Genomic DNA, 24,710 nt, shown 5'->3' on the forward strand with positions numbered 1-24,710 from the left:
CTGGGAGGGCAGGGACAAAGCTTGTGGGAACAACCGCAGGGTCTGGCTGTCCCTCTCCAACATCCTGCTTGTAAAGGACACGGAAACACGCTTTTCCATTTGACTGCAGTCGCCTCATTGGGAGCAGCGGGCAGGCGCCTGCAGGGCAGAGGTCTGCAGGGGGTGTGTGTCCCCAGCGCGGCTCCGGTGACGAGGACACCCCGTTCTCTAGGCAGTCATGGGGAGCAGATGGAGGTGAGGCCCAGCTGGGGATGCTGCGGTGCTGGGGGGAAACGGGCAGCGCTGGGAAACCCTCGTGCTTTGCCCTGCGGGGAGAGGGTGGTGAGAGCCTGGCCCAGGTTGGCCAGAGAGGTGGTGGATGAAGCATCCCTGGAGACATCCCAGGCCAGGCTGGACGGGGCTCTGAGCACCCTGAGCTGCTGAAGATGTCCCTGCTCATGGCAGGGGGGGCACTGGGGGAGCTGGGACGGTCCCTTCAACCCAAACCCTTCTCTGATTCTATTCTGTGAGTATAAGAAGAGCACCCAGCACCCCGTCCCTCCTGCCCCGGGCAGCACCCTGAGGACCACAGCACCTTCCTGAAGACTCTGTACGTGGCAGAAAGCAAATCGCTGGGACAGGAGCAGCACGTCCTGCGCGGGGCAGGAGCCCAGCGTCTCCGGCAGGGTCTCGCCCCCATCGTGGCGAGCATCGTGCTGGGCACCGCGCTGCAGCGAGGAGCGGGGCCGTACCAGGACAGACCTCGAGGGACCGCGGTGTCCTGGCCACACAGGGCTAGAAGGCACCCACCTCCAGTTCTCCCAAAATGACCAGCCCAAGCGTGTCCGAGCACCCGTCCCGGTGCTGGGGCCACCCATGGGTGCAGCCTGTGAGGGCAGCGGAGGCCGTGGCAGGCAGAGCGGGGTCAGGGCTGTTTGGGGGGGCTCCAGCAGAGCGAGGAGCCGGAGCATCGCTGGCGGCGCGGGGGGATGGGAGCAGCACACGCACACACACGTTACCCACATGCACACGCCAGCAGCACCAACAGCCCCTGCCAGCAGCCTGCAATCGCTGAGCGCCCCGCTCCTCCTCCTCCTCCTCCTCCTCCACCTCCTCCTCCTTCTCTTCCTCCTCCTCGCTGCCCACCGGCCTGCAGCATCCCTCCGGCCCCACCAGCGCACAGACAATGACTTCATGCGGATTATGCATCTGAAGAAATCAGCAGCTCGCAGATAGCCCCAGGGGGAGGTATCCATGTGTTTGGCAGGGACGCAGCCTCCCGCTCGCCTCCCTTCTCCCCCTCTTTCCTCCCGGCACCCGGCAGCTGCCTCCTCCCCGCCGATGGTCGCCTTCGGTCCCCCCGCACGGCGCTGAGCGAGGCCCCGGCGCATCCCACGCTTGCACCAAGGTACCGCCGAGGCTATTTTTATTCACCCTCTTCTTTTCCGATTCGCCCGCCGAGCTCGGTGCCTCTTCGCACCCTCCGTGCTCGCACGGCTCCCGCTCCCATCGTCTTCCCACCCAGCAGCGAGAGGTGGAGGGAGGCTCGTCCCAGCCCCGTCACCCGCGTCGCAGCGCTAACGCGGAGCAGAAGACGCGGAGCTCCGGCCCTGAGCCCAGGTTTGCATCTTCCATTCCTTCGGCTATTTGTGGATGCGCCGGTGCCATTCGGGGGAGGCGGAGGGGGGACCGGGGAGGGGGGACAATGGGAGGGGTGGAGACGGTGGGGTGCTGGGGGGGACACGGCACGCCGGCCCTGCCGTGGGATGGGGAGGGCAGAGATGAGGTGGGAGGGGAGGAAATGCAAAAGGCTGCACCCAAATAAATAGATATAGGTATAGATATATAGATATAGATATAGATATAGATATAGATATAGATATATAGATATAGATATAGATATATAGATATAGATATAGATATATAGATATAGATATATAGATATATAGATAGAGATATAGAGATAGAGATATATAGATATACATCTATGTGTGTATATATACATATATGTAGGTTTGGGGTGAAGAGCAGGGCATGGCAAAGCATCTGCCCCACACAAGGGCAGCCGGGCATGTCCCCAGCGCCCCGTGCAGGGGTGTCACGGGCTGGGCAGTAGCAGCACCCCCAAAACTGCCCCAGCACCAGGCACCCATGGGCTCTTTCCTCGGCAGAGTGGCCACCCCGGGGTGCCGGCGCGGACCATGATGGACCTGAAGGTGGACGAGGAGGAGGTGGACAGCGGGCACCCGGTGAGCATCCAGGCCTTCGCCAGCAGCTCCACCCTGCACGGGCTCTCGCACATCTTCTCGTACGAGCGGCTGTCGCTGAAGCGCGTGGTCTGGGCGCTGTGTTTCCTGGGCTCGCTGGCGCTGCTCGCCCTCGTCTGCACCAACCGCATCCAGTACTACTTCCTCTACCCCCACGTCACCAAGCTGGACGAGGTGGCGGCCACCAGGCTCACCTTCCCCGCCGTCACCTTCTGCAACCTCAACGAGTTCCGCTTCAGCCGGGTGACCAAGAACGACCTGTACCACGCCGGCGAGCTCCTCGCCCTGCTCAACAACAGGTGGGTGCCGGTGCTCTGAGGTGTCCCTAGGTGACATCTCCATGTGCAGGTCACCACGTGTGGCCCCGGTCACCCCGCCAGCCCCGTGCAGTGAGCAGCAGAGACGTGCGCTCCATGACTGCGTGGGCGGCATCTCCTTATTCTCCGCGAGGAAGCAGGTTCTGAGTTAGTTCAGCTCCGCAGCTGGATGCGGCCGCTGTGCGGCACCGCTGGCAGCCGAGAGTGAGGAGCCAGCAGGTCCTGCTCGCTCCTGGGCATGTGGCTTCCATGCTGGAGCTGTGCTGGACCGCTCTGGCATGTGTGGCTCCTGTCCTGGGTGCACAGCACATGCAGCAAGGCCAGGGTGACCCTGGGGTGCTTGTGGGGCAGATCCAGCACGCACAGCTCCAGCACCGCATCCTGGGTGCCTGATACGCGCAGCGAGGCCAGGAGTGCCAGCAGGTGAGGCCACCGAGTGTCACCCACACCAGGACAAGAGATCAGTGCCATCCCACAAGCCATGGGACCCTGCAGTCACAGGGTTCATGGGGAAGCTCCTTGTCTCCCCATCCCATCCCACCCCGTCCCGTCCCATCCCACCCCATCCCATCCCATCCCATCCCATCCCATCCCATCCCATCCCATCCCATCCCATCCCATCCCATCCCATCATCCGTCCCCATCCCATCCCGGTTGTAGCAGCTCCCTGGTGGGATGGGTTTGGTACGTGGCCACTGTCCAGCTTCTCCTCCTCACCCATCCTCCTGCCACCTCTCACGTGCCTCTGGGCCACCTTGTGCTGTGACAAGCTCTGAAAATGCCACGTGCACAGTGCCTGGGATGTTGCTGAGCCCACACCAGGGTCAGGGCAGAAGTAGCTCATGTGAAGCCCAAACGACCTTCACCAGCGGGAACAACCACTACGGTCAGGCCTGATCCTCTCCTTGCCCTTTCCCCTAAGATACGAGATCCCGGACACCCAGACCGCCGATGAGAAGCAGCTGGAAATCCTGCAGGACAAGGCGAACTTCCGAAACTTCAAGCCCAAACCTTTTAACATGCTGGAGTTTTACGACCGGGCCGGTCACGACATCCGGGAGATGCTGCTGTCCTGCTTCTTCCGCGGGGAGCAATGCGCCCCCGAAGACTTCAAAGTGGTGAGTGCCCCCGCAGCCCCAGCCCCACAGCCCGAATCCCCCCGCGAGGAGGGCGTTTGTCTGTCCGTAGCCGCTCCTGCCTCCTTTCAGCTCGGAAGGGACTGGTGTCAGCTTTGTTAAGGGGTTGCCAGGTGATGCTGTTGGTTTTAGAGCTCCGGGTGCTCCCCAGGAGCGGGTGCTGGTTGGTGCGGCTGCCCAGCGTGCTCCCGCATGGGTGAAGCTCCCCGGGATCACTTGGGCTCTGCAGAGCATGGTCGTGCATGCCAGGCTGGAAACCTCGCGCTGGAAACCGCAGCGTGGTGAGGAGGCACCAGTGGAAAAGCAGGGAGAGCCGCGGCGGTGGCCGCTGGGTCCCGAGGGCCCCCTGGGGACAGCAGGTCCCGGTGGCACAGCACAGCGTCGAGCCCCGACACGGAGCTTGTGTCTCGCGCTGGTGCAGGGACCCAGTGCACAATAAAGCCTTTATCCCCCCGCGGCTGCCGCTCCCCCGTCCAGCTGGGAATTACACAGTGCCGGCTATTCGGGTGCTGCCTAATAAATTCGGCAGCCAGGGTGGCTGTTTGCAAGGTGGCTCCGGTGCGAAGCGCGCGGCTCCGTGGTGTTCGGGGTCCCTGTCCTGGGGACATCCCGCTGGCATCCTCGGTCAAGTGAGGACAAAGCCAAGGAATCAGCTGGGTGTCCGTGGAGCTGCTGCCCAGGTCCCAGCACAATTCGGGTGATTTTAATCGTCTGCATTAAGTTCTCGTGATGGGCTCTTTACATAGAGCAGCTCTGTGTTGTCAACCGTCAGGCGTTTTATTTGTTAAATGGAGGCAAGTTGCAGCCAGGGGAAGCTGAACCTTCTCTGTTGGGGCTGGCGAGCTGGTCCCAGCCTGTGCGTGGCCACCATCCAGATTCGATACTGAGCTCTTCCCAGTGCACGTCGTGTCTTCTGTGCCGAAACATCCTCAGGGACCCTCATCCCAGCTCCAAATCCCTCCATCCTCATCCCTCCATCCATCAGGGTGCAAACACCCTGCTTTCCACGTACCCTCCAACCAGCAAAGGCAAAATAACCTCGCAGCTGGTTTGTTATTCCTGCCTGGATTATTCCTTGCGAGCAGGTTGGGGTGATTTAATGGATTTGATTAGGAAAAGCTGGCTCTGTGCTGTATTTCTGTTACTCTTTGGGTTCCCCTTACAGCCTTGTGCGGGCAGGTCTGCGCGTGGGGCTGGGACGGTGCCGCCGACATGGGGAACCACGGAGCAGTTTAGGAACCCTTTGCCCTGGCCCTGCGGGGGTCTCGGGGTTCACAGAAGCTTTTTGGGGGGTTGTTTGACAGGTTAATTCCCGCCACCTTGCTGCTCCCTCCTCCCAGCTCAGCCCAGCCTGTGCTGGGCTCGGTGACACCGGTCGAGCCTGGTGGGTGCTGGGGACCGTCACCCAGTGATGACCCCTTGTCCCCCAGCCGCGCCGCCCCCACGGGGGTCCCACAATCGCGTGCCAGGGAGCAGGGGCCACGTTCACCTCTGCATTTTGGGAAGCATCATCCAGCCTCAAGCGGGTGGTTTTGCAGCCGGCGCTGCCCCCCTCTTCCTGCTGATTCAGAGATGCTGTGTGTGCAGAGAGGCCTCGCTGGGGACGGGGTTTGGGCTGCCCAGACCCCCCAGGCTGGGGGAGCTGCCTGCATGCAGGGATGCCTGTCGGTCCCCTCCCTGCGCCCGTCCCCTTCGCAGCCGTTTAAACTCAGTGTGGTGGCCGATGGGGACAGTTGGGGCCGACGGGGACAGCGGGGACCATGGGGACAGCCGGGCGATGCTGGCTGCATGCTGATGCTGGCCAGCGCAGGAGGCGACGGAAGGACCGCGGCTCTGCCGCCCGACGCGCCGCGGCTGCCGCGTTATTGGTCCCCGGCAGAAATGAGGGCTCGGGGGGAGACGCGGTAAATGTAAATGAGGGGCTGCCGTAACCGAAATGTAAATAGCCAGGGTGACAATGAGGTAGCAGGAGCTGCCTCCCGCTCGCATCCCACCTCCTCTTGCATCCCGCATCATCACCAGGCCACGTCAGGGGGTCCCTGGTGTTGTTCGTCCCCCTCCATGTCCACCCCTGGCCGGTGCAGCGCAAGCCTGGGTGCTCCCAGCAGCAGCCGTATGCAGGATCAGAGAATCACAGAGTCATTTTGCTTAGGAGAGACCTTTAAGATCATCGAGTCCAACTGTTAACCCAACACTGCCCAGTCAGCCTCTAAACCATGTCCCTAAGAACCTCATCTCCACGTCTGTTAAACACGCAGGGATGTTCTAAGGGCAGAGGTGGAGCTGGGAGGGCTTGGACTCGTCCTGTATGGGGGACTGAACCCTCTCAGAAGACCCAGAGAGAAGGAGCTGGCCCAGCCCTGCTCTGCCCTGGCTCCTCACAGCCCCTCCTGCACCAGGGGGGGTCTGGCAGCCACCAAATCCCCGTCTGCACCTGTACAGGACAGGGAGGAGGATGCCAAGGGGGAGGATGCACAGGGAGGAGGATGCAAATGGGGAGGATGCACAGGGAGAAGGATGCAAAGGGGGAGGATGCACAGGGAGAAGGATGCACAGGGCAGGGAGGATGCACAAGGAGGAGGATGCACAGCGTGGGGTGGGGGACAAGGATGCCCGGGGACATGCAGCCGTGTCCTCACCCCAGCTCCTAAAATCCTGGCACAGCCTTAAAGCCCAGAGGAAAAAACACCAGACTGAGGGGCAAGTCCTGACCCCCGCCAAGGCACGGCCTTTCCAGCCCTGAGCGACACAGATGAGGATGTCCCTGTCACCAGGGCTGTCCCCAGAGCCTCATCCCCACAGCAACATGCATGGGATGGGCAGGGGGCAGCCGCCCAGCTCCCCTTTGCATGACAGGGGGAATCACCCTCCCTGTCACCTCCGTTTCGGGACCACGCTCCTCGCTGTGCTTATTAGCAGCGGAGATCGATGTTTCATGCTTTGCTACTTCATTATTTATAAGTTCGAGCCCTCGCTTCACTGCGGGAGCACACGGCCCCGCCAGCTCCCAGCTTGCGTCTCCTCTCCCCCCGCAGCCTCGCTCGCTCCCCATCCATCCGCTCCATCCCCAGCCAGGGAAAAGCCCAGGGATCTTGCCTCTGGCCTCTACACCCCATTAATTCTCTTTCCATCCCAGGGAAAAAGGAGAAATCAGAGGAGAAGCTTCCCCTCCACACCCCAGTATGGCCCATGGGACAGAAACTGGGGCTGCACCATGTAAAACCAGCACTAAACCTTGGGACGGTGCCCTGTGCTTGTGGCAGCTCTTTTGGGGGGTCGGTGCAGCCGGGGGTGACGCGAGAAGCCGTGTCTGGCACGGTGCAACGTCCCTTTGCAGTTTTGCATTCACACACCCGCCAGCCTGTCCCCGGGGAGAGTCGCGTCCCCAGCTCCCGTCACTGAGCTGGGAGCCCTGGGCAGCGCGCACGGGACATTCTCAATAAACCACAGAGGATTAAGACCTCTGGACCATTTCCATGAGGCTCCGGGGCTGAGCTGGCACTGGGGAGAATTGAGTTTGACATGGAGATCATGCTGCTGACTTTTGCATTGGATTCTGCAGCCTCTGCCCTGGAAATACCGAGTACGCAGAGAAAGAGCAAGGAAGGGAATAGGAATGGTCTGGAGTGACCCCAGCAAACCATGACCACAGTCCTCCTCACCCCTGGAGCAATGCAGGAGCTGCTGGGATGGAGGTCATAGAACTGTAGAATCACAGAATAGTTTGGGTTGAAGGGACCTTCAAATGTCACCTTATGCCATGAGCAGGGACATCTTCAGCAGCTCAGGGTGCTCAGAGCCCCGTCCAGCCTGGCCTGGGATGTCTCCAGGGATGGTTCATCCACCACCTCTCTGGCCAACCTGGGCCAGGCTCTCACCACCCTCAGGACCAACATTATCCTTATTACCCAGCCCAAATCTCTCCTCTCTTAGTTTAAAACCATCACCCCTTGTCCTATCTCAACAGGCCCTGCTCAAAAGTCTGTCCCCATCTTTCTTCAGGCCCCTTTTAAGCACTGAAAGGCCGCACTAAGGTCTCCCCAGAGCTTCTCTTCCCCAGCTGAACACCTCAACTCTCTCAGCCGTTCCTCCCAGCAGAGCTGCTCCAGCCTCGCATCATCATGGATGGATGGATGGATCCAGCAGCATCTCGCTGTGCCCCACATCACCCCACTGCACCCCACTGAGCCTCTCCACTGCCCCCTGAACACCATTGCACCTTGGGGAACCCCACTGAATCCCCCTAGGTCCTACTGTGCCTCTCTGCACCCCACTGTGCTCCCTGTACCCCACTAAACCCCAATGCGAACCTCCCTGTACCCCCAAATCCTCTCTGCACCCCGAGCTCCCTGCTCAGCCCCCAGCCGGCTGCATTTGGGCTCAACTCTTGCCCCCCCAGAATCCCCCCTGAAAAACAACCCTTGTGCCATTCACACCTGCCCTGTTGGTGGGTACCGGGGTGTCCTCCAGCACCCATGGGAGCTCGGAGGGAGGGTGCGATGGGACACCCTCATACTGCTGCTCTCAGGGTTCTCAACCATGGGATGCTCCTGGTCTCCCTGCTCCACCGCAACCCCCAGGGACCCCAGCACCCGTGGGGGGCCCCAGGCGTCCTCCCAATGGCCGTCGCAAGCCCGGCGGCCCCGCGGCGAGCAGAGCTCCCCCGCCGTGCAGCGTTAGTGGATAATCATAGAGCCGGAGTGAAAAGCATCTCCAACACAGCTGGAGAGACCAGGCGCGGGAATTACTGATACCCAGATATTTCCTGGAGCTTTAGGCACTTAATAAACAAACCGCATGGGCCCAGCTGGCTCTGGAAAAACAACTTGGGGACCAGGTGTGGGCAGCAGGGCCGGCTGCTGGCCCCAAAAAGTGTTGTCCTTCTGGTTTGGGGCTGGTCCGCATGGCACACGGAGCCGTGGCAGCTCCCACCGCAGCGCCTGGCGGAGCCGGCGCATTTACAAATTCTGTAAGACATTCAAGTGATTTATGTAAATCACTTTTTAAAGTGGCACACGGGTTCCTAAATAACTTATAAGTGTTTGAAACTGCTCGCGTGTATCCGTTATTTCTGAGCAGCGATCCACCTCCAGCATCCCAGCCCTTCTCCCCAGGGCCCATCGCCACCTGTATCATCCACAAACTCCTGGCCGGGCTCACCCTCCATATCGGCCTCTTTCTGCTGTCAAACAGCAGCATCGTTTGACCCCAAAGGCTGCATCATTTTCCAGACAAATGAAGCAAACCCAGTGGGACGTGGGCTGCCTGGTGCAAAATAATTGGAGGTGATGGAGCAGAGGAGCAGTCGCTGATGGGACCGCAGCCGTTTGCTGGTGGGGACTCGGCTCTCCTGGGAAACACAGCGGGCTGGGATCACCCTGACTCCATCGGCAGCTCCCAGCCTGTCAAGTATCACGGTGTTTTGCTCAAAGCAAATGATGCAGAAAGCAGCCGTGAGGCGTTTAGCCCTCAGGTGCGGAGCAGAGACGCCGGCGAGCGTTGCTCCGCAGCTGCATCCTTTCCCCAGCCTCATCCAGCTTTTCCAGCCGCGGCCACGAGCATTGGGGATCCCTCAGCTGCTTGTGGCTCCGCTCACCCCACGCTGACACCAACACAGCGACACCAACTCTCATTTGAAGGCGGATGCATTTCACGCTCACTTTGCAGCGGGACGGTGACGCCGCGGTGCGGCTCCGGCGCCGTCCCTGCGCAGGATCAACCCCACCAGACCCACCACCACCTCGGCCAGGCTGGAGCAGAAACGGGTCAGGAACAAGAGGGCTGAGGACATCGGCGCCGGGCACAGCGGGAGGCCAACGCGTGCCTCTGCATCGCAGCCGCTTCATTAGCAGCTCTGCAACGGAGCAGGTGAATCGTTTAGCGCCTGGAACCTCGAAGCTCTGAGCAACATCGCTCCCGCCCGAGCAGGCGATTAGGAAAGGAGAGAGAAGGACACGCAGGAGCGACACCAGGTCCCCCCAGGGGTCATTTAGTCCTTGGCCTGGCCCAGGGGGGATGTCCAACCCCAGCAGCGGGCGCCCAGCTGTGCACACCTGGACACACCGTGCACACCTGGAGCGCTTTGCACAGCCAGAAGTGTCCTGCATACCCAGAGCACTTTGCACACGCAGATGCACCGTGCATACCCGGAGCGCTTTGCACACCTGGAGCATTTGCACACCCAGAGGTGTCATGCACACCCAGATGCACTGTGCATACCCGGAGCACTTTGCACACCCAGAGGTGTCGTGCACACCCAGAGCACTTTGCACACGCAGATGCACCGTGCATACCCGGAGCGCTTTGCACACCCAGAGGTGTCACGCAAACCCAGAGCACTTTGCACACGCAGATGCACCGTGCATACCCGGAGCACTTTGCACACCCGGAGGTGTCACGCACACCCAGAGCACTTTGCACACGCAGATGCACCATGCATACCCGGAGCACTTTGCACACCCAGAGGTGTCGTGCACACCCAGAGCACTTTGCACACGCAGATGCACCGTGCATACCCGGAGCGCTTTGCACACCTGGAGCATTTGCACACCCAGAGGTGTCGTGCATACCCGGAGCACTTTGCACACGCAGATGCACCGTGCATACCCGGAGCGCTTTGCACACCTGGAGCATTTGCACACCCAGAGGTGTCACGCACACCCAGAGCACTTTGCACACACAGATGCACCGTGCATACCCGGAGCACTTTGCACACGCAGATGCACCGTGCATACCCAGAGCACTTTGCACACCCAGAAGTGTCCTGCATACCCAGAGCACTTTGCACACGCAGATGCACCGTGCATACCCGGAGCGCTTTGCACACCTGGAGCACTTTGCACACCCAGAGGTGTCATGCCAAGAACTCACAGCAGCTCAGATGCACCTCAGGCCATTCCTGCTCCTCTTGCGATGCCTTTGCACATAAAGAATCATTAACAAATGAATTATTAATTATCATTAATATGGTTTAATGGCATCTGTGGCTGCTGGAAGAGATGAGGAGGCTTTTGAGCGCTCTCCGGCTGCGATGGAGGGAAGGATGTCCCAGCTGGGTGCCCTGGGCACATGCTCCCAACCACCACCAGCATATGGGAATTTTCCAAATCCATCTTCTTTAATGTCCCTGTAGCATTTATCACAGCCCCAGCCAGGCACACGGCGCCTCCTCCAACCACAGGTATTGGGAAGAATCCACCCAGGAAACCTTCTGGTCCCATTTTGCGTCTCTGCCCCCGTGTCAAACAGGGAGCAGCCGGGGCGGAGGGGCCAGGAGCTGCAGGATACAGAGATGGCCACAGGGAGATCCAGGAAATTAACTGTCTCAAGGCATTTTGCCTCAGTTTTAATTTATCTGGCGTTTCATAGACACCTTTGCTTTATCGCCCGCAGAGACCCTGGCCGGAGCCGGGGCTCTCCGCAGCATCACCGTGATTCCCGAAACAACCGTGACTCACCAAGCTTCTCACCATCTTATTTATTTATACAGGCCCTGACACTTGGATATTAGAACCTTTTCTTTATGTTTTTGAGGCCTTTTTTTGGCTGCACGAAGCATTTGGTGCGTTTACATCCAGGCTTTTACCACAAGGACAGAGAGCATGGGATGGGGCAGGGGCTTCCCTCTCACCCTCCAGTTTATTGGGGGGTTTAAGCTCCTTCTCCTTCTTCTCCAGCAGCACCAAAACCTGATGGAGTGACGGGGAGACCCATCCAGAGCAGCAACACGCTGGGGCCGTGTAACCACCCTGCTTGGATTAGATTAGATTTGAAAACCGTGATGCGTGCAGAGCCGGAGCGAGCGAAGGCAGCAAGAAAACCAGATAGGAATACCATTTTCTTCCCCCCCCCCCCCGAACAATAAAACCGTCAGCTTGAATCCGCTTGCACAAACCATCTAAGCAATTGTGAAGGATGTCGGAAAAAATTGCAACCTGCTTATGGGTAATTTGTGATCGGCAGGAAACACGGAAAGGCATCGGGACAAGTGTTGGCACAGAATAATCCCGGCTGCCCCTTGGCAGCATCTCCCAGTGGTCCCAATGACCCCTCCATGGCACGAGGGGACACGGCGACAGGTAAATCACCCGGAAAGCTCCATGCATTACAAACTGTTCCAACTATAAGAGCGTTAATAGAGCCCCAGCAAGAAGGAGAAGGCGGCTGTGGGAGCCGTGGAAGCGGATGCACGAACGGGCTCGGCTCCAGGTACACGCTCAATGGCCAGGGGGTGCGGGGGGTCCCAGCTGAGCCCCCCAGAGACCCCAAACCAGCGGGGCTGTGGGTGGCCCCTGCACCCGGAGCAGCGACCACAGCACCCGCTGGGCAGCGCTGGCCCAGGGAAGCTTTGAAAGATTAATGGAGTTTAAATGGAAGCGTTTGGAGAGGAGATAAGGCTCGGCTGATACGAAATCATATGGAACACGGGGAGCCAGGGAGGCCCCAGGCCCGTAATGAAGTCCACTTAGCGCATTACTCACCATAATGTGCTTTTTATTAAAGTCCTGCGCTGCAGACGCCGGGGCTGCAGCCGATAAGGGGGACGGGATGCCCCAGGGACCCCTCTAACCTGAACCCTGCCACCAAAAGCAGCCGGGACGGAGCACACCAGCCCTGCACAGTCCCAAAAAGGGTCATTCGGCTTCCCGTGTGAACCGGGATGGGGCTCCCGCATCACCCAGCGCCGCAGCATCGCTGGTCCCCATGGCTGGGGCTGAGCTACCCAGGCCCGCGGGGCCGGGGTGGAGAGGAGGCGGAGGTGGGGAATAATACAGAGCAAAAAACTCCTTTTTAATCATCAATTTTTCTGCATTAGAATGTGACATGCTAATCCACTGTGAAGCGTCTAATCTGGGGGATAAAGGGCCGGATAACACAAGCTGTGGCTGGCTTGGCCGGTGGAGCGAGCGGAGGCAAGGTGGCAGCATCTGATAAGGGGCAGCAGGATTAGTCCCGGCAGCCGCGCCGGCACCGGGGCAATCCCACCGCGCTCGGCTGCCCCGGCTGTGCCCTCACCGGGGTGGGGAGCGACTTGAGCTGTCCCAGAGGGGCTCATCCTGCCCAGCGCAGCTCCAGGAGCCGCACAGCACATCGCAAACCTCATTTTTCTCCCCTTTGATGCAACGCACCCGCTGCGTGGTACCCAAACATCCATCCCCTAAATCATCCTCCCAGTCGCACCCATCTCATCCCTCCCCACCAGTTGCTCCAGGCACCCCAGGGGTGATAGAGGTGGCTCAGCAGCGCCCAGTGACAAAACCAAGCGGGTCCAGCTCCCGGGGGCTCTTTCTGTGACAGCCTCCCCGGGGCTGGGCTGGGATAACAGAGCTTGCAATGTTGTTTTCTCCTCGCCTCCTCGGGGATTGGTTTATCTCTATGAATAACTCCATCCCGGCTTTGATCTCCTCTGCCATTAAAGCGTGACAGGCTGTGAAATGTGCTGTTGCTGCCGTCAAATCCCCCTCCCGCTCCCCCCCTCCGCACTCCCCCGCTCCGGGGAACCTCCTTTCCCAGGCCCGTGATGAGCTGCAGAGCAGCGAGCGGGGCCGAACCGCCCCGGGACAGCGGCCAAACGCTATTCCGGAGCCAGGAAAATCAGGCTCCTTCCACCATCCCGCATCCCTGGCTGCAGCACTGGGGGCCACCGAGCATCCCTGGTCCTAAGCGGCGGGTCGGGGTGCAGCGGCATCATCCCAACACGCGCCGCCACGGGGGCTGATGTCACGGCTAATTTTAGCATCCCCCGTCCCTCTCCCCCGCCAAAGCTTTACCTGAGAGAGGGTAAAAATAACTCCTGGTGAGGGAGGAGCTGGAACAAGCCCAAGGACTCCTCCAGCATCTCCAAAACTCGCACAAACCAGGACAGCACCCCCCTGCCCGCAACGTGGGGACACGGCCATGGCTTGTCCCCAGCTGGGGAGTCAGGACGTGCTCCCAAGTGCCGGTGCCACCGTGCTCCTGGCTGTCCCCAGTCACCTTCACCCCGGCTCGGGTGTCAGCTCGAGGACAGGTGGTGGTAACCGGAGCCAGGGCCGCCTTGGTCCTCCCGCTGCTGGGAACCGGCTCCAACACACTCCACGAACTGCTTAAGCTGAACGAGGCAGGTTAATGGCCCCAGCTGATGATGGAGTGTTTTCATTACAGCATCTCCCTCTCCCTGCTGCAATCGCTCCCGAGAAGACACATTAAACCTCCCCCCGCTGTGGGAGCAGCTCAGCCCCTCGCTCACACCATCAGGGACTCCCTGGGCAGCTAAACAAACCCCTTCAGGCTTCTCTTCCATTTTCCTTCTCCTCTCCCTCCTACAGACATCGCACAGAAACTCCCAGAGCTGGGGAATGCCGGGAATCCCACCCGACCCCCGCCAGCACCAACCTGCGCGCTCCTGCCCAAAGCAGCGACCTCCAGCACCAGCCTGTGTGTGATCATCCCAGTTTGCTCCCAGCTTGTTCCCCCAGGGCTGAGCCAGCATGATACCCCAAAACCCCCTCCCAGGTGGAGCCCTGATGCCTTTATAGCCCCGCACTGCCCACAGTGCGGCTGCAGCTCGTTTCTGTCAAAGGCAAAGGGCTGGGATGTGACCCGGTCATAGGATCATAGAGTTACAGAAGGGTTTGGGTTGAAGGGACCTTCAAATGTCACCTTATGCCATGAGCAGGGACATCTTCAGCAGCTCAGGGTGCTCAGAGCCCCGTCCAGCCTGGCCTGGGATGTCTCCAGGGATGGTTCAGCCACCACCTCTCTGGCCAACCTGGGCCAGGCTCTCACCACCCTCAGGGCAACAATTGCCTTTTATCCAGCCTGAATCTCCCTCCTTTAGTTTAAAACCATCGCCCCTTGTCCTATCTCAACAGGTCCTGCCCAAAAGTCTGTCCCCATCTTTCTTTAAGCCCATTTTAAGTCTGGAAAGGCCGCACTAAGGTCTCCCCGGAGCTTCTCTTCCCCAGCTGAACACCCCAACTCTCTCAGCCGTTCCTCCCCCAGAGCTGCTCCAGCCTCGCATCATTTCTGTGGCTCCTCTGGCCCCTCTCCAGCAGGTCCAGGTCTGTCCTGTGCTCAGGACCCCAGAGCTGGACGCGGTGCCCGGGGGGTCTCACAGAGCGGAGCAGAGGGGACAATCCCCTCCCTCCATGACACCATCTCCTTCATGACATGGGGGTTCCCAGCTCCCCAACCCTCCTTCCTGGCCCCATTTTCCAGGTTGAGTTTCCAGCTCAGACTCTCTGGCACGACCTTGCTCTCGGCTTTATGAAATTTCATCCCATGGCTCTGGCGCTCGTCCCCAAGGTCACCCGCCTTTTCTCCCCGGTGCTGATTGTGTCCGCAGCCTTGTGGCAACTGCCACTGTCCCTCTTACACAAGGGCCACATTGGGAATATTGAGCTTTAGGAGCCCCAGAAGGGAACCCCGAGGGACAGCCGGCTGTCACATCACTGGTCGTAACCTCTGTCCTGGCTGAGCCCGCCCTGGCAGGGATCCCCAGCACACACCCTGCCCGTTACACCGACATCACTTGCTTGGGAAGACCAAATAATTTTGCACCAGTATCAGATCAGATTTGTGCGGGTTTCTGGGTTGCATTTGTCTGCCTGGTTTGGTGGTGCCCATATCCACGAGTCAGGATGCGCCTGGGGACTGGGGAAGGAGGCACCCGGGCATCAGCAAAACCCCCCACCCAGCTCCTGCGCATCGAGGCGCTGCCGTATTTAGATGCTCCCCTTCCCCTTGGGCCAGCGATGGCGGCTGCGGTGCCAGGATGGGGCTGGAGATTGTTCTGTGGTCACATCGGATGCTTTTACGAAGTGCTGAGCGCAGGAAAACAGCAAACCGCAACAGGGGCCGTGCTGCTGCAGGGCTGCAGGGCTGCAGGAGGAGAAGCCTTTGCTCCAGCAGCCAGCCCGGCCACCAGCTCCATCCCACCGCCCAGCACCAGCGCTGCCTCCCCAGGACCCCCAGCCGCTCAGCATGAGTCCTGGACACCGTCCCCGGGGAAGCCACAGCTGCCCGGCTCCCCTGGGGATCCGGAGCGTGAGATGACGCACCCTGAGGAGTCATCGCATGAACCATGGCAGCGCCCGAATCCTGCCGAAAACAGCTCTGGCTTGGAGGAGGATGGACCTGGCGCCACTCAGGATGTGGCACCACTCGGGACATGACACCGCTCAGGACGTGACACCGCTCAGGGTGGGACGTCGCCTTCACCGGGTGTCCCCGCGCACGCTGCCGCCCCGCGGTGCAGGAAGACGAGCCTGCGGGGACGGGTGCCACCAGGGCTGGAGGAGAACGAGGAGAGCTTGGGAGCACCACAGCATCCTTCCACCCCCCGGCACGACCCAGCAGGACGGTGTCACGGGCGTTTTGGGTAAACCTCTGGCTCCAGCTGTCTCGATGAAGATCGCATTGAGCCCGGCAAACCCGGCATATGGCGGCTGCGGAAACAGCCCGGAGCCTGGCAGGGAGCGCCTGGCCGGAGCAGCCGGTCGGGCTGCCAGGGCCATGCAGGCCTGCAGCGAGGATGGAGGATGCAGGCGGGCAGCACGCTGGGGGCTGCGCACACACTTGTGCACACACTTGTGCACACACTTGTGCAAATTGTGTTTGCCGGAGCTGGTGGGTCCTCGGGCAGCACCGGGAGCTCCCGGGATGTTGGTGCCTCTGGAGCCGCTGTGCCTCTGCTCCATCCTGCAGCCACAGCCGCCCGGTCCCAGGGGACCCCGGGAGCCCGCAGAACCGCCCCTCGCTCCTCCTCTCCTCCTGCTCCTGAAATACCCTCCTCTCGCGTCCCGCTGAGCATCCCTCTGCTCCTCGCTCCCGCTTGCCTCTCGCTCCTTTTCCCTTCTCCGTTTCTCCTCCCTGAACTTGCCCCTTGCTCCTTCCCTGCTCTCCCTCAACCCCTTTTCCCCACACCCGAACACACAGACCCACCGTCGCAGACCCCCAGGCTGTGGCAGGGAGGGGGTCAGGACCTCCACACTGGAGCCAGGACCCCCACACCAGAGCTGGGACCCCCCACACCAGAGCCGGGACCCCCACGCTGGACAATGCCCCTCCAGATATTCTGCACCATCTCCTTCTCCAGCGAGGAAGGACCAAGAGACGCCGATACCACCGGGAGGGGAGAGGACAGAGCGGATGAGTTCCTGTACGGGCACGAGGAGGATGAAGAAGAGGAAGAAGACACAAGGGCAGCAGCCACAGACTTTGTGGCCTTTGCCAGCAGCTGCACCCTGCACGGGCTGAGCCACATCTTTGTGGAGGGCAGCCTGGGCGCCCGGCAGGCGCTCTGGGCGGTCGCCTTCCTCCTCTCCCTCTCCGTCTTCCTCTACCAGGTGGCCGACCGCATCGTCTACTACCTGGAGTACCACCACGTCACGCTGCTCAGCGAGGACGAGAGCCCCGAGATGACCTTCCCCGCCGTCACCTTCTGCAACATCAACCGCGTGCGGGTCTCGCAGCTCAGCCACGAGGACCTGCTCTACCTCGCTCCCCTGGTTGACTACGAGCCCGGGATGGAGCTGGGCTTTTCCCCAGCCCAGCCCAGCCCCGGGGACGAGGACGAGCCCCTAAATTTGTATGGGTTTTTTAACCGCACTTGCCACCAGCTGGAGGACATGCTGCTGAGCTGCAGCTACCGCGGCGAGCGCTGCGGCCCCGGCGACTTTGCGGCGGTGAGTAGCCCCGGGACGGCCGGGCAGCAGGAGCAGCTCCGGGTGCACCGTGCTGGATCCGGCACAGTGGGTGACGCTGTCCTTGGCAGTTCGCTCAGCCACAGGCTGATATTTCACCCTCATCCACCGGCGCCTGGGTGTCTTGCTGGAGATGGGGACGGCACCGGCTGCGGGACATGGAGAGAGAGCAGCCCCAGGGTTGTGTTTGAGGAGGTGGCCAGCATCTCCATCCCGGTGTCACCAGCGCCCGTGGGGCACCGAACACTCGGCAGACGGTCTGGCAGCGGCTCAGTGGCCTGGAGTCGTGCCGGCTGCTGGAGGTGTTGGCTGGAACGGCCGAGGAGGGACGGGGGTTCAGGATCCTGATTGCTCCCATCCTCTGCAGGGCTGGGAAGGGCTTGAGGCAGGCGCTGGTGTGGAGCTGAGCGCTGTCTCGGGAGGTTGGGGCTGCCGTGGGGTCTGTGGGGTTTAGGTGCAAAGTATCTCTGAGTCAGCACCGTTCCTGTGCCCATCGCCTTGGTGGGGGACGTCTCCTCCTCTACCGCGGCAAGGACGGGCAGTTCCAACAGCAAGAGACGCTGCATAGGGCACCAGCCAGGGTCGCATTATCCCCCAGGCGGGGGCTGGCGGTGTCTGGAGGTGACGGTGCCCCCCCTGCTCCGTGCCGTGGTCCTGGCAGCAGTTTGGTGCTGGCAGAGGGTCCCGGCTCAGCCCCGTGTCCTCTCCGCAGGTCTTCACGCGCTACGGGAAGTGCTACACCTTCAACGCGGGGCAGGACGGGAAGCCCCGGCTCATCACCATGAAGGGGGGCACTGGGAACGGCCTGGAGATCATGCTGGACATTCAGCAGGACGAATACCTGCCGGTGTGGGGGGAAACAGGTAAAACAGCACCCCAGCAGCTGTCCCGCAATCCCCTTGTCAACGGCTCCTGGGTGCTCCCCAGCCCCTTCCCACCTCCCCACTCCACGGGTCCATGTCCCTCAGGCTCTCTCCTCTTCCCTCCTTCCATTTCTCATCACTTTGGGTCCTTTTCTTCCCTTTTTCCTCCTTGTCTTTGCTCTTCGCCATGGCAACTCCCCATCAGTTTAGACAGGCAGCCACCACTTGTTTATAAATAGAGGCAAACGCTTTCCCTGCCACTCTCCCCGGGTGCTGGAGCGGGAGGGTCAGAGGGGACAAGGACACGAGGTAGCAAATGGATGGATGGATGGATGGATGGATGGATAGATAGATGGATGGATGGATGGATGGATGGATAGATAGATGGATGGATGGATGGATAGATGGATGGATGGATGGATGGATAGATGGATGGATGGATGGATAGATGGATGGATGGATGGATGGATGGACGAACACGGGACTGAATTCGCCAGGGGAAGGGTGGGAGACAGGAGAGGTTTGGGACCCCTCGCAGCAGGGCTGGGTACAGCCCCGTGCTCACCCCGCTCCCCTGTGCCGCAGACGAGACCTCGTTCGAAGCCGGGATCAAGGTGCAGATCCACAGCCAGGACGAGCCGCCGCTCATCGACCAGCTGGGCTTTGGGGTGGCCCCCGGCTTCCAGACCTTCGTGTCCTGCCAGGAGCAGCGGGTAGGGGCCGAGGGGAGCCTGGGGGTCCCCTCCATCTCCGGGCTGTGGGCCAGACCTGCCGTGGGACACGGACCCTCCTCCCCGTGCTCCCCACCCCATGTGGGATAGAGAGGGGGACCCAGCCCTGAGGACCGACGCAGCGAGGGTGTCGGGGGGCTGCTCTCCTCACTCCTGGCTTCTCGCAGCTCATCTACCTGCCGCCTCCCTGGGGTGACTGCAAGGCCACGGCGGGCGACTCGGAGTTTTACGACACCTACAGCATCACCGCCTGCCGCATCGACTGCGAGACCCGCTACCTGGTGGAGAACTGCAACTGCCGCATGGTGCACATGCCCGGTGAGCCCCGCGCGCCGCCGGCTCCCGTTCCCCCCGCGCTCAGCCCGCCGGCGCCAGCCCACCGGGAACACCCGCTTTGTCTCTCCCGCAGGGGATGCCCCTTATTGCACCCCGGAGCAGTACAAGGAGTGCGCAGATCCCGCCTTAGGTGAGGCTGCCTGGCCCCGGGAGACCGAGCGGTGGGTGTTGGGTTTGTCCATCTCTCCATCTCCTTCTCTCCCTGCACAGATTTCCTGGTGGAGAAGGACAACGAGTACTGCGTCTGCGAAATGCCCTGCAACGTCACCCGCTACGCCAAAGAGCTCTCCATGGTGAAGATCCCCAGCAAAGCCTCCGCCAAGTACCTGGCCAAGAAGTACAACAAGTCGGAGCAGTACATCGGGTAACGCGCTGCGACCGCGGGGACGGGGCAGCATCTTGTCGCTCCTTCCCAAACCTCAGCCTGACCCCGCTCATGTCCTGCACAGGGAGAACATCCTGGTGCTGGATATCTTCTTCGAAGCCCTGAACTACGAGACGATCGAGCAGAAGAAGGCGTACGAGGTGGCTGGCTTGCTGGGTGAGTGTTGGGGGCTGTGCTGGGGACCCCATGGCAGCACCTGGTTAGCATCTCCAACAAGTTGGTCTCATGTTGTCCCTGTGCACCCTGATCCCAAAAGCCGGGCATCTCAGGGGCTGGTCACGGCGGTGACGACTTCTGCCCGTTCTCTGCTCCCTCTGCCACCAGACGCCAGACCTGACCCCCACTTCCCTCTCCTCTGCAGGCGACATTGGGGGGCAGATGGGGCTGTTCATCGGGGCCAGTATCCTCACAGTACTGGAGCTGTTTGACTACGCCTACGAGGTGAGTGTTTCTGCTCAGAGGGCCCGGGTTGTCCTGGAGCACCGAAACGCTTGCGTGGGACGTGGGGCAGAGCCCATGAGCCCCCACGGAGCTGGAATCTGGCTCTGGCAGGTGATAAAGCACCGGCTGTGCCGGCGGGGCAAGTGCCACAAGAACCACAAGAGGAACAACACGGACAAGGGCGTCGCGCTGAGCATGGACGACGTGAAACGCCATGTAAGTGCCGGGCACATCACAGGAGCTGCCGGTCCCCCCACGCAGCCCAGACGCTGCCACAGATGTGCCGTGGGGTGGGGGTCACCGTTTTGGGGACCGCCTGGGACGGGAGCGGAGGCAGCGGACAGGGATGCTGTGGGGAGCCAGGACTCGGTCCCTGCGGGGGTCTGGGTGGAACCGATGCCCCCAGCGCCCTGTCCACCTTCTGCCCCGCAGAACCCCTGCGAAAGCATACGGGGCCACCCGGCAGGCATGACGTACGCAGCCAACATCCTACCTCACCACCCGGCCCGGGGCACCTTTGAGGACTTCACCTGCTAACCGACGTCTGGATGTACAACCTGAGCTACCAAAGCCCTCCGGAGAGCTGCCCTCCTCCCTGCCAGCGCCAGCGGAGAGACACATCCAGGGGACATTGCTCCTCGCCACGGTGGGACACGGACAAGAGCGACGGCCTCGGATTGCGGGGCAGGCGGCCGGGCCAGGTCGGTTCACGCTCGAACCCGGCGCGTGGCCCCCGCGGCAGCTGCTCGGCGCCTGCCCCGCGACTTCAGAGACTCGAGGACGCTCCGGCGCGGCCGTCCCCGCGGCGCGGGGAGCGACACGCACAGCGGGCTGGGGCACGGGCCTGCCCCGTCCCCCCCTCGGCTCCCCTCGGCCTTTTTAACTAGAAACCCAGAAGCCAAGAAGAAGCAGCCGTTCGGCCGCAGAGTCTCCATCCACAGCCCTGTCCGTCTGTCTGTCCATCGTCTCCATGCCTATCCTGCTCCAAAGCCTTGGCCGGCGCTTGCTGGGACCCCGGTTCACCGAGGAGCCCCGTGGCGTGTCCCCGGGTGGTCCCAGGGGAGCCTCGCTGTCCCTCGGCACCGCGGTGGCCCATGGCACTCCCGGCCGTTCCACGCGCACGAGGACGGGGCACCTCCACCTCTCCAAAACGTCTTCCTCGGCACCCTGCCCCCCGAGCTCGCTGGGAGCCCCACGGGGACCCAGCCGGGGGTGGCATTGAAGACCCCCCACCCGGGCACCCGCATCGGGTTGGACGATGGTCGGCCTCCCTGCCCCTCTCCCGGGCTCCTGGCCAGCACCAGCCCCGCTCCGCAGCCCCTCTGTCCCCAGGGAACCTGGGGTTCCCCGTGCGGCCCCCAAAAACAGCCATTCTCGGGGAGAAAGGCGGAAGGAAAGCTCCGGGCCCCTAATTTGGCTGCGGCCACCAGCGCAGCTCGGCCAGGGCCACCACGAGGGACAGCCCCGCGGCCCCGCTTCGCCACAGGAGCCCCAGCCCCGTGAGGGTTGGGAGGTTGAGGGACCCCCCATGGCACAGGGTGCTCTGGTCCACGGGGCCGTAGGTTCCCCCCACACTGAACCCCCCGCTGAAGCAGCAGCTGCCCCCAGGAACCACCCGCTGGCTCCTGCCCTGGGGCGGCCGCTGCTCCCCCCGTCACCGTCCCCTCCCGGCACGCGGGGTCCGGCACCAGCCCCGTCTCCGCCCCCCGCGCCCGCAAGCGCCGCAACATTTCGCTCTGGGGTCAGTGGAAATTGGCCCCCCCGGCCCCAGCCCCCCAGGCCCCACACGTCAAGCCAGATCCCTCCCAGGGCCGAAGTGCTACTTATCTTTAAGAGCTTTTGCAATAAGTCTTTTTAGTGATTATTCTTTCCAAACGGCGGTTTTGGTTTGATGATTGTCATTATTATTATTATTGTTATTATTATTTGCTTCCTGACCAAAATTAGGAACTGGGGGTCAGTCCTTTGTATCCAGCGATCACCCAAAGATAACGGGTCGGCCACATCCATAAATTTTCTTATGGATTTCTCCTAATGTTTCATTGCGTTTCATTTATTTATTTTCTTCCTTTCTCTTTCCCATTCAAGCTTTTAAAGATGGGGCTGGGATTTCACCTTGACGCTCACCTGTTGACCCATACACTTTTGCGTTTGTTTCTATTATGTCATCCGCATTTTATATTTCTTATATATAATATATATGACTATATATATATGTGTACATATATATATATATCTCTATATATGCATCATACCAGTGTAGATACCCATCTAGAAGCATTTAGGCCTTGTTCTTGTGCCATTCTTTTTTTCTGTTACTGATCTCTGAATGCCTTCAAGTGTATAAAGTGTTGAATTCTCTCTGGTATCTGTACTATGTACACACATTTTCATAGGAAGCACAATACGATGACAGATGCATTGTACATCAATACCTGCTACTCTTAACGGTGATATAAAGAATGATATAAACTCCGAACGCTGAGCTTTTCTCTCTCGCTGAGCTGCGGGAAATGGTCCCCAAGGAGGTGCCGGTGGGGACGGTGGCAGCTCGGGGTGTTCTTGAAGGTGGCACCGAAATCCCGGAGCCAAACGCGAAAGGAAGGGGGGAGCATAAAGCTCCGCTCCAGACTTCCAGTCCTGTCTCAATGTGCACACAAATCCAGCAACACCAAGCGGATGGGGAACGGAGCCACGTTAAAGGAACATTTTGGGAGGGTGGGAGCTGGTTTTTGATCTCAAGCAGGAGGAGAATGAGCATCCGCACAGCTGCTAATGACTGAACACCTCTGTGCTTTGGGACGGACGCGGGAGATTCAGCAGAAACGAGTCACCAGCGTGACCATCGCCTGGTTTGAATTTAACGGAGCTCGCACCGTCTGCAAACACGCTTTTGTGTCCTAAAATTGCCCAGCGACAAAAGAGCAAAAGTAACCCGCCAGATGCAACGCTGGGCATCCAAAAAAAGCCCTCTGGACCCCATGGGGGCTGAATAATAGTGAGTGGGGAGGGAAGACTGAAATGCCAAACTCCCGCTGGTCACTTGGCTCCGGCCACGTCCCTGTTGCTCCTGGAAATGGCAGACGGGTGTTTTGCATTTAAAGCAGAACGGTCTGACTGCTATTCTGGTCCTTCCCTGCCAGAGCTGGTGCTACAAAGGCCACAGGGTGGGCTTTGAATAGGAACGAGATAATATAGCTGAGCCCAGAAGGGAGTTAATGAACCTAAATTAATTGCGGGCAGGCACTGTGAGTAGCCGGAGCAGCTGATGGTGTCGCTCCCTCCACCCACAGCAGCTCCCGGTGCAGGGGGCAGGCGGTGACCCCGGCTCTGCAAGCTCTAATCTCTTCCACAGCTCCCCATTAACCTGCCAGGCTGTGCTGGGAGCAGCTCGGCCCCTCCAGCTGTCACAGCCGAGGTTTCTGCTGCCGGTTTGTGAGCCTGGAACGCGCGGCCAGGGAGGCGTCTGCGCCCCAAAGCTGCACAGCCCGTGGGGAAGCCAGACAGGACATCAGCGGGAGCAGCTCTGGGATGTGAAGTGGAAAAGCTGCACATTATCAGGCTCAAGTTGCACCAGAAAAGGTCGAGGTTGGATCTGGGGAACAATTTCTTCCCCAAAGGGCTGTGGGGCATTGAACAGGCTGCCCAGGGCAGTGCTGGAGTCGCCATCCCTGGAGGGTTGGACAGGCAGAGATGTCTCAGGGAAAAGGTTTAGTCCTAGATTAAGGTTCTGGTTGAACTCGTGATCTTCAGGGTCTCTTCCAACCACAATGATTCTGTGGTTCTGTGTGTGCGCTGCAGGCAGCGTGTGTACATCCACGTCTCACTCCGCAGCGCGAGGCTCACGCTGTGCACAAGACAGGGAGTTAATTACATTTCACAGGAAGCATCTCTGACGATCCACGTGAGGACGGGCTGTGATACACCTCAGCCCGAGATACTGGGAAGCACCTGCTCGCACAGCGCTGTGTTCACCGTGCGGATCGTGCGGCTGCTGGAACCCTACGGAGCGAGGATTCATCATGCAACGCGCATAGAGCCACGGCGGAGATAGCATCACCTCTTCTCCCTGGCAATAACTCCCAGATACCACTTGCTCGCTGCTACCGCTGCCAGCAGAAACAGGCGCTGAGATATAATTACACAGTCCTGGATGCTGTTGGGCTGCCTGGAGCCAGCGCCACACTGGGTGGGGATGGAGGTTTCAGCGGAGCTGCAGGTGCAGGAAAATGAAGGTGCACGGGGTAGCGTTTCACAAACCGTTTCCACTGGGAGGAGTGAAGCAACCAAACCCTCAGGGCAGAGGAAAGGAGAAAGGACAAGTGTAAGGAGACACTGCGCCAGGGAAAACGGGGGTATTTTATGCCTGTGTTTCTTACAAAATGTGGCTGGTACAAGGGGACAAAGAGGACGGGTTAGAGAGTGTCCCTGGGGACAGAGCCCTGAGGTCGCTCTCATAGAATCAGAGAAGGATTTGGGTTGAAGGGACCTCCCCAGCTCCCCCAGTGCCACCCCTGCCATGAGCAGGGACATCTTCAGCAGCTCAGGGTGCTCAGAGCCCCGTCCAGCC

General features: G+C 60.5%; 1 protein-coding gene across 3 annotated transcripts; it reads left to right on the forward strand.

Annotated features, from left to right (window-relative positions):
- Positions 1-2,174: 2,174 nt before the first annotated feature.
- Positions 2,175-21,022, forward strand: ASIC1 (acid sensing ion channel subunit 1; the record flags this gene model as incomplete). Of its 3 annotated transcripts, none has more annotated exons than XM_082073449.1 (11): positions 2,175-2,545; positions 3,486-3,681; positions 18,097-18,247; positions 18,833-18,960; positions 19,146-19,296; positions 19,388-19,444; positions 19,525-19,678; positions 19,764-19,855; positions 20,061-20,140; positions 20,252-20,356; positions 20,573-21,022. In XM_082073449.1, the coding sequence occupies 11 exons, from the start codon at positions 2,181-2,183 to the stop codon at positions 20,675-20,677; spliced, it is 1,584 nt and encodes a 527-aa protein (XP_081929575.1). In that variant the 3' UTR covers positions 20,678-21,022. The 3 variants fall into 3 exon arrangements, with proteins under 3 accessions (XP_081929575.1, XP_081929573.1, XP_081929574.1); XM_082073447.1 differs by having other exon boundaries at positions 2,184-2,545; positions 3,486-3,747; positions 18,046-18,247; XM_082073448.1 differs by lacking the exons at positions 2,175-2,545; positions 3,486-3,681 and adding an exon at positions 16,740-17,366.
- Between the last annotated feature and the right edge of the window lie 3,688 nt (positions 21,023-24,710).

This window comes from Streptopelia decaocto (genome assembly GCF_964273445.1).
Source record: "Streptopelia decaocto genome assembly, chromosome: 27".
NCBI classification, from domain to species: Eukaryota; Metazoa; Chordata; class Aves; order Columbiformes; family Columbidae; genus Streptopelia; species Streptopelia decaocto.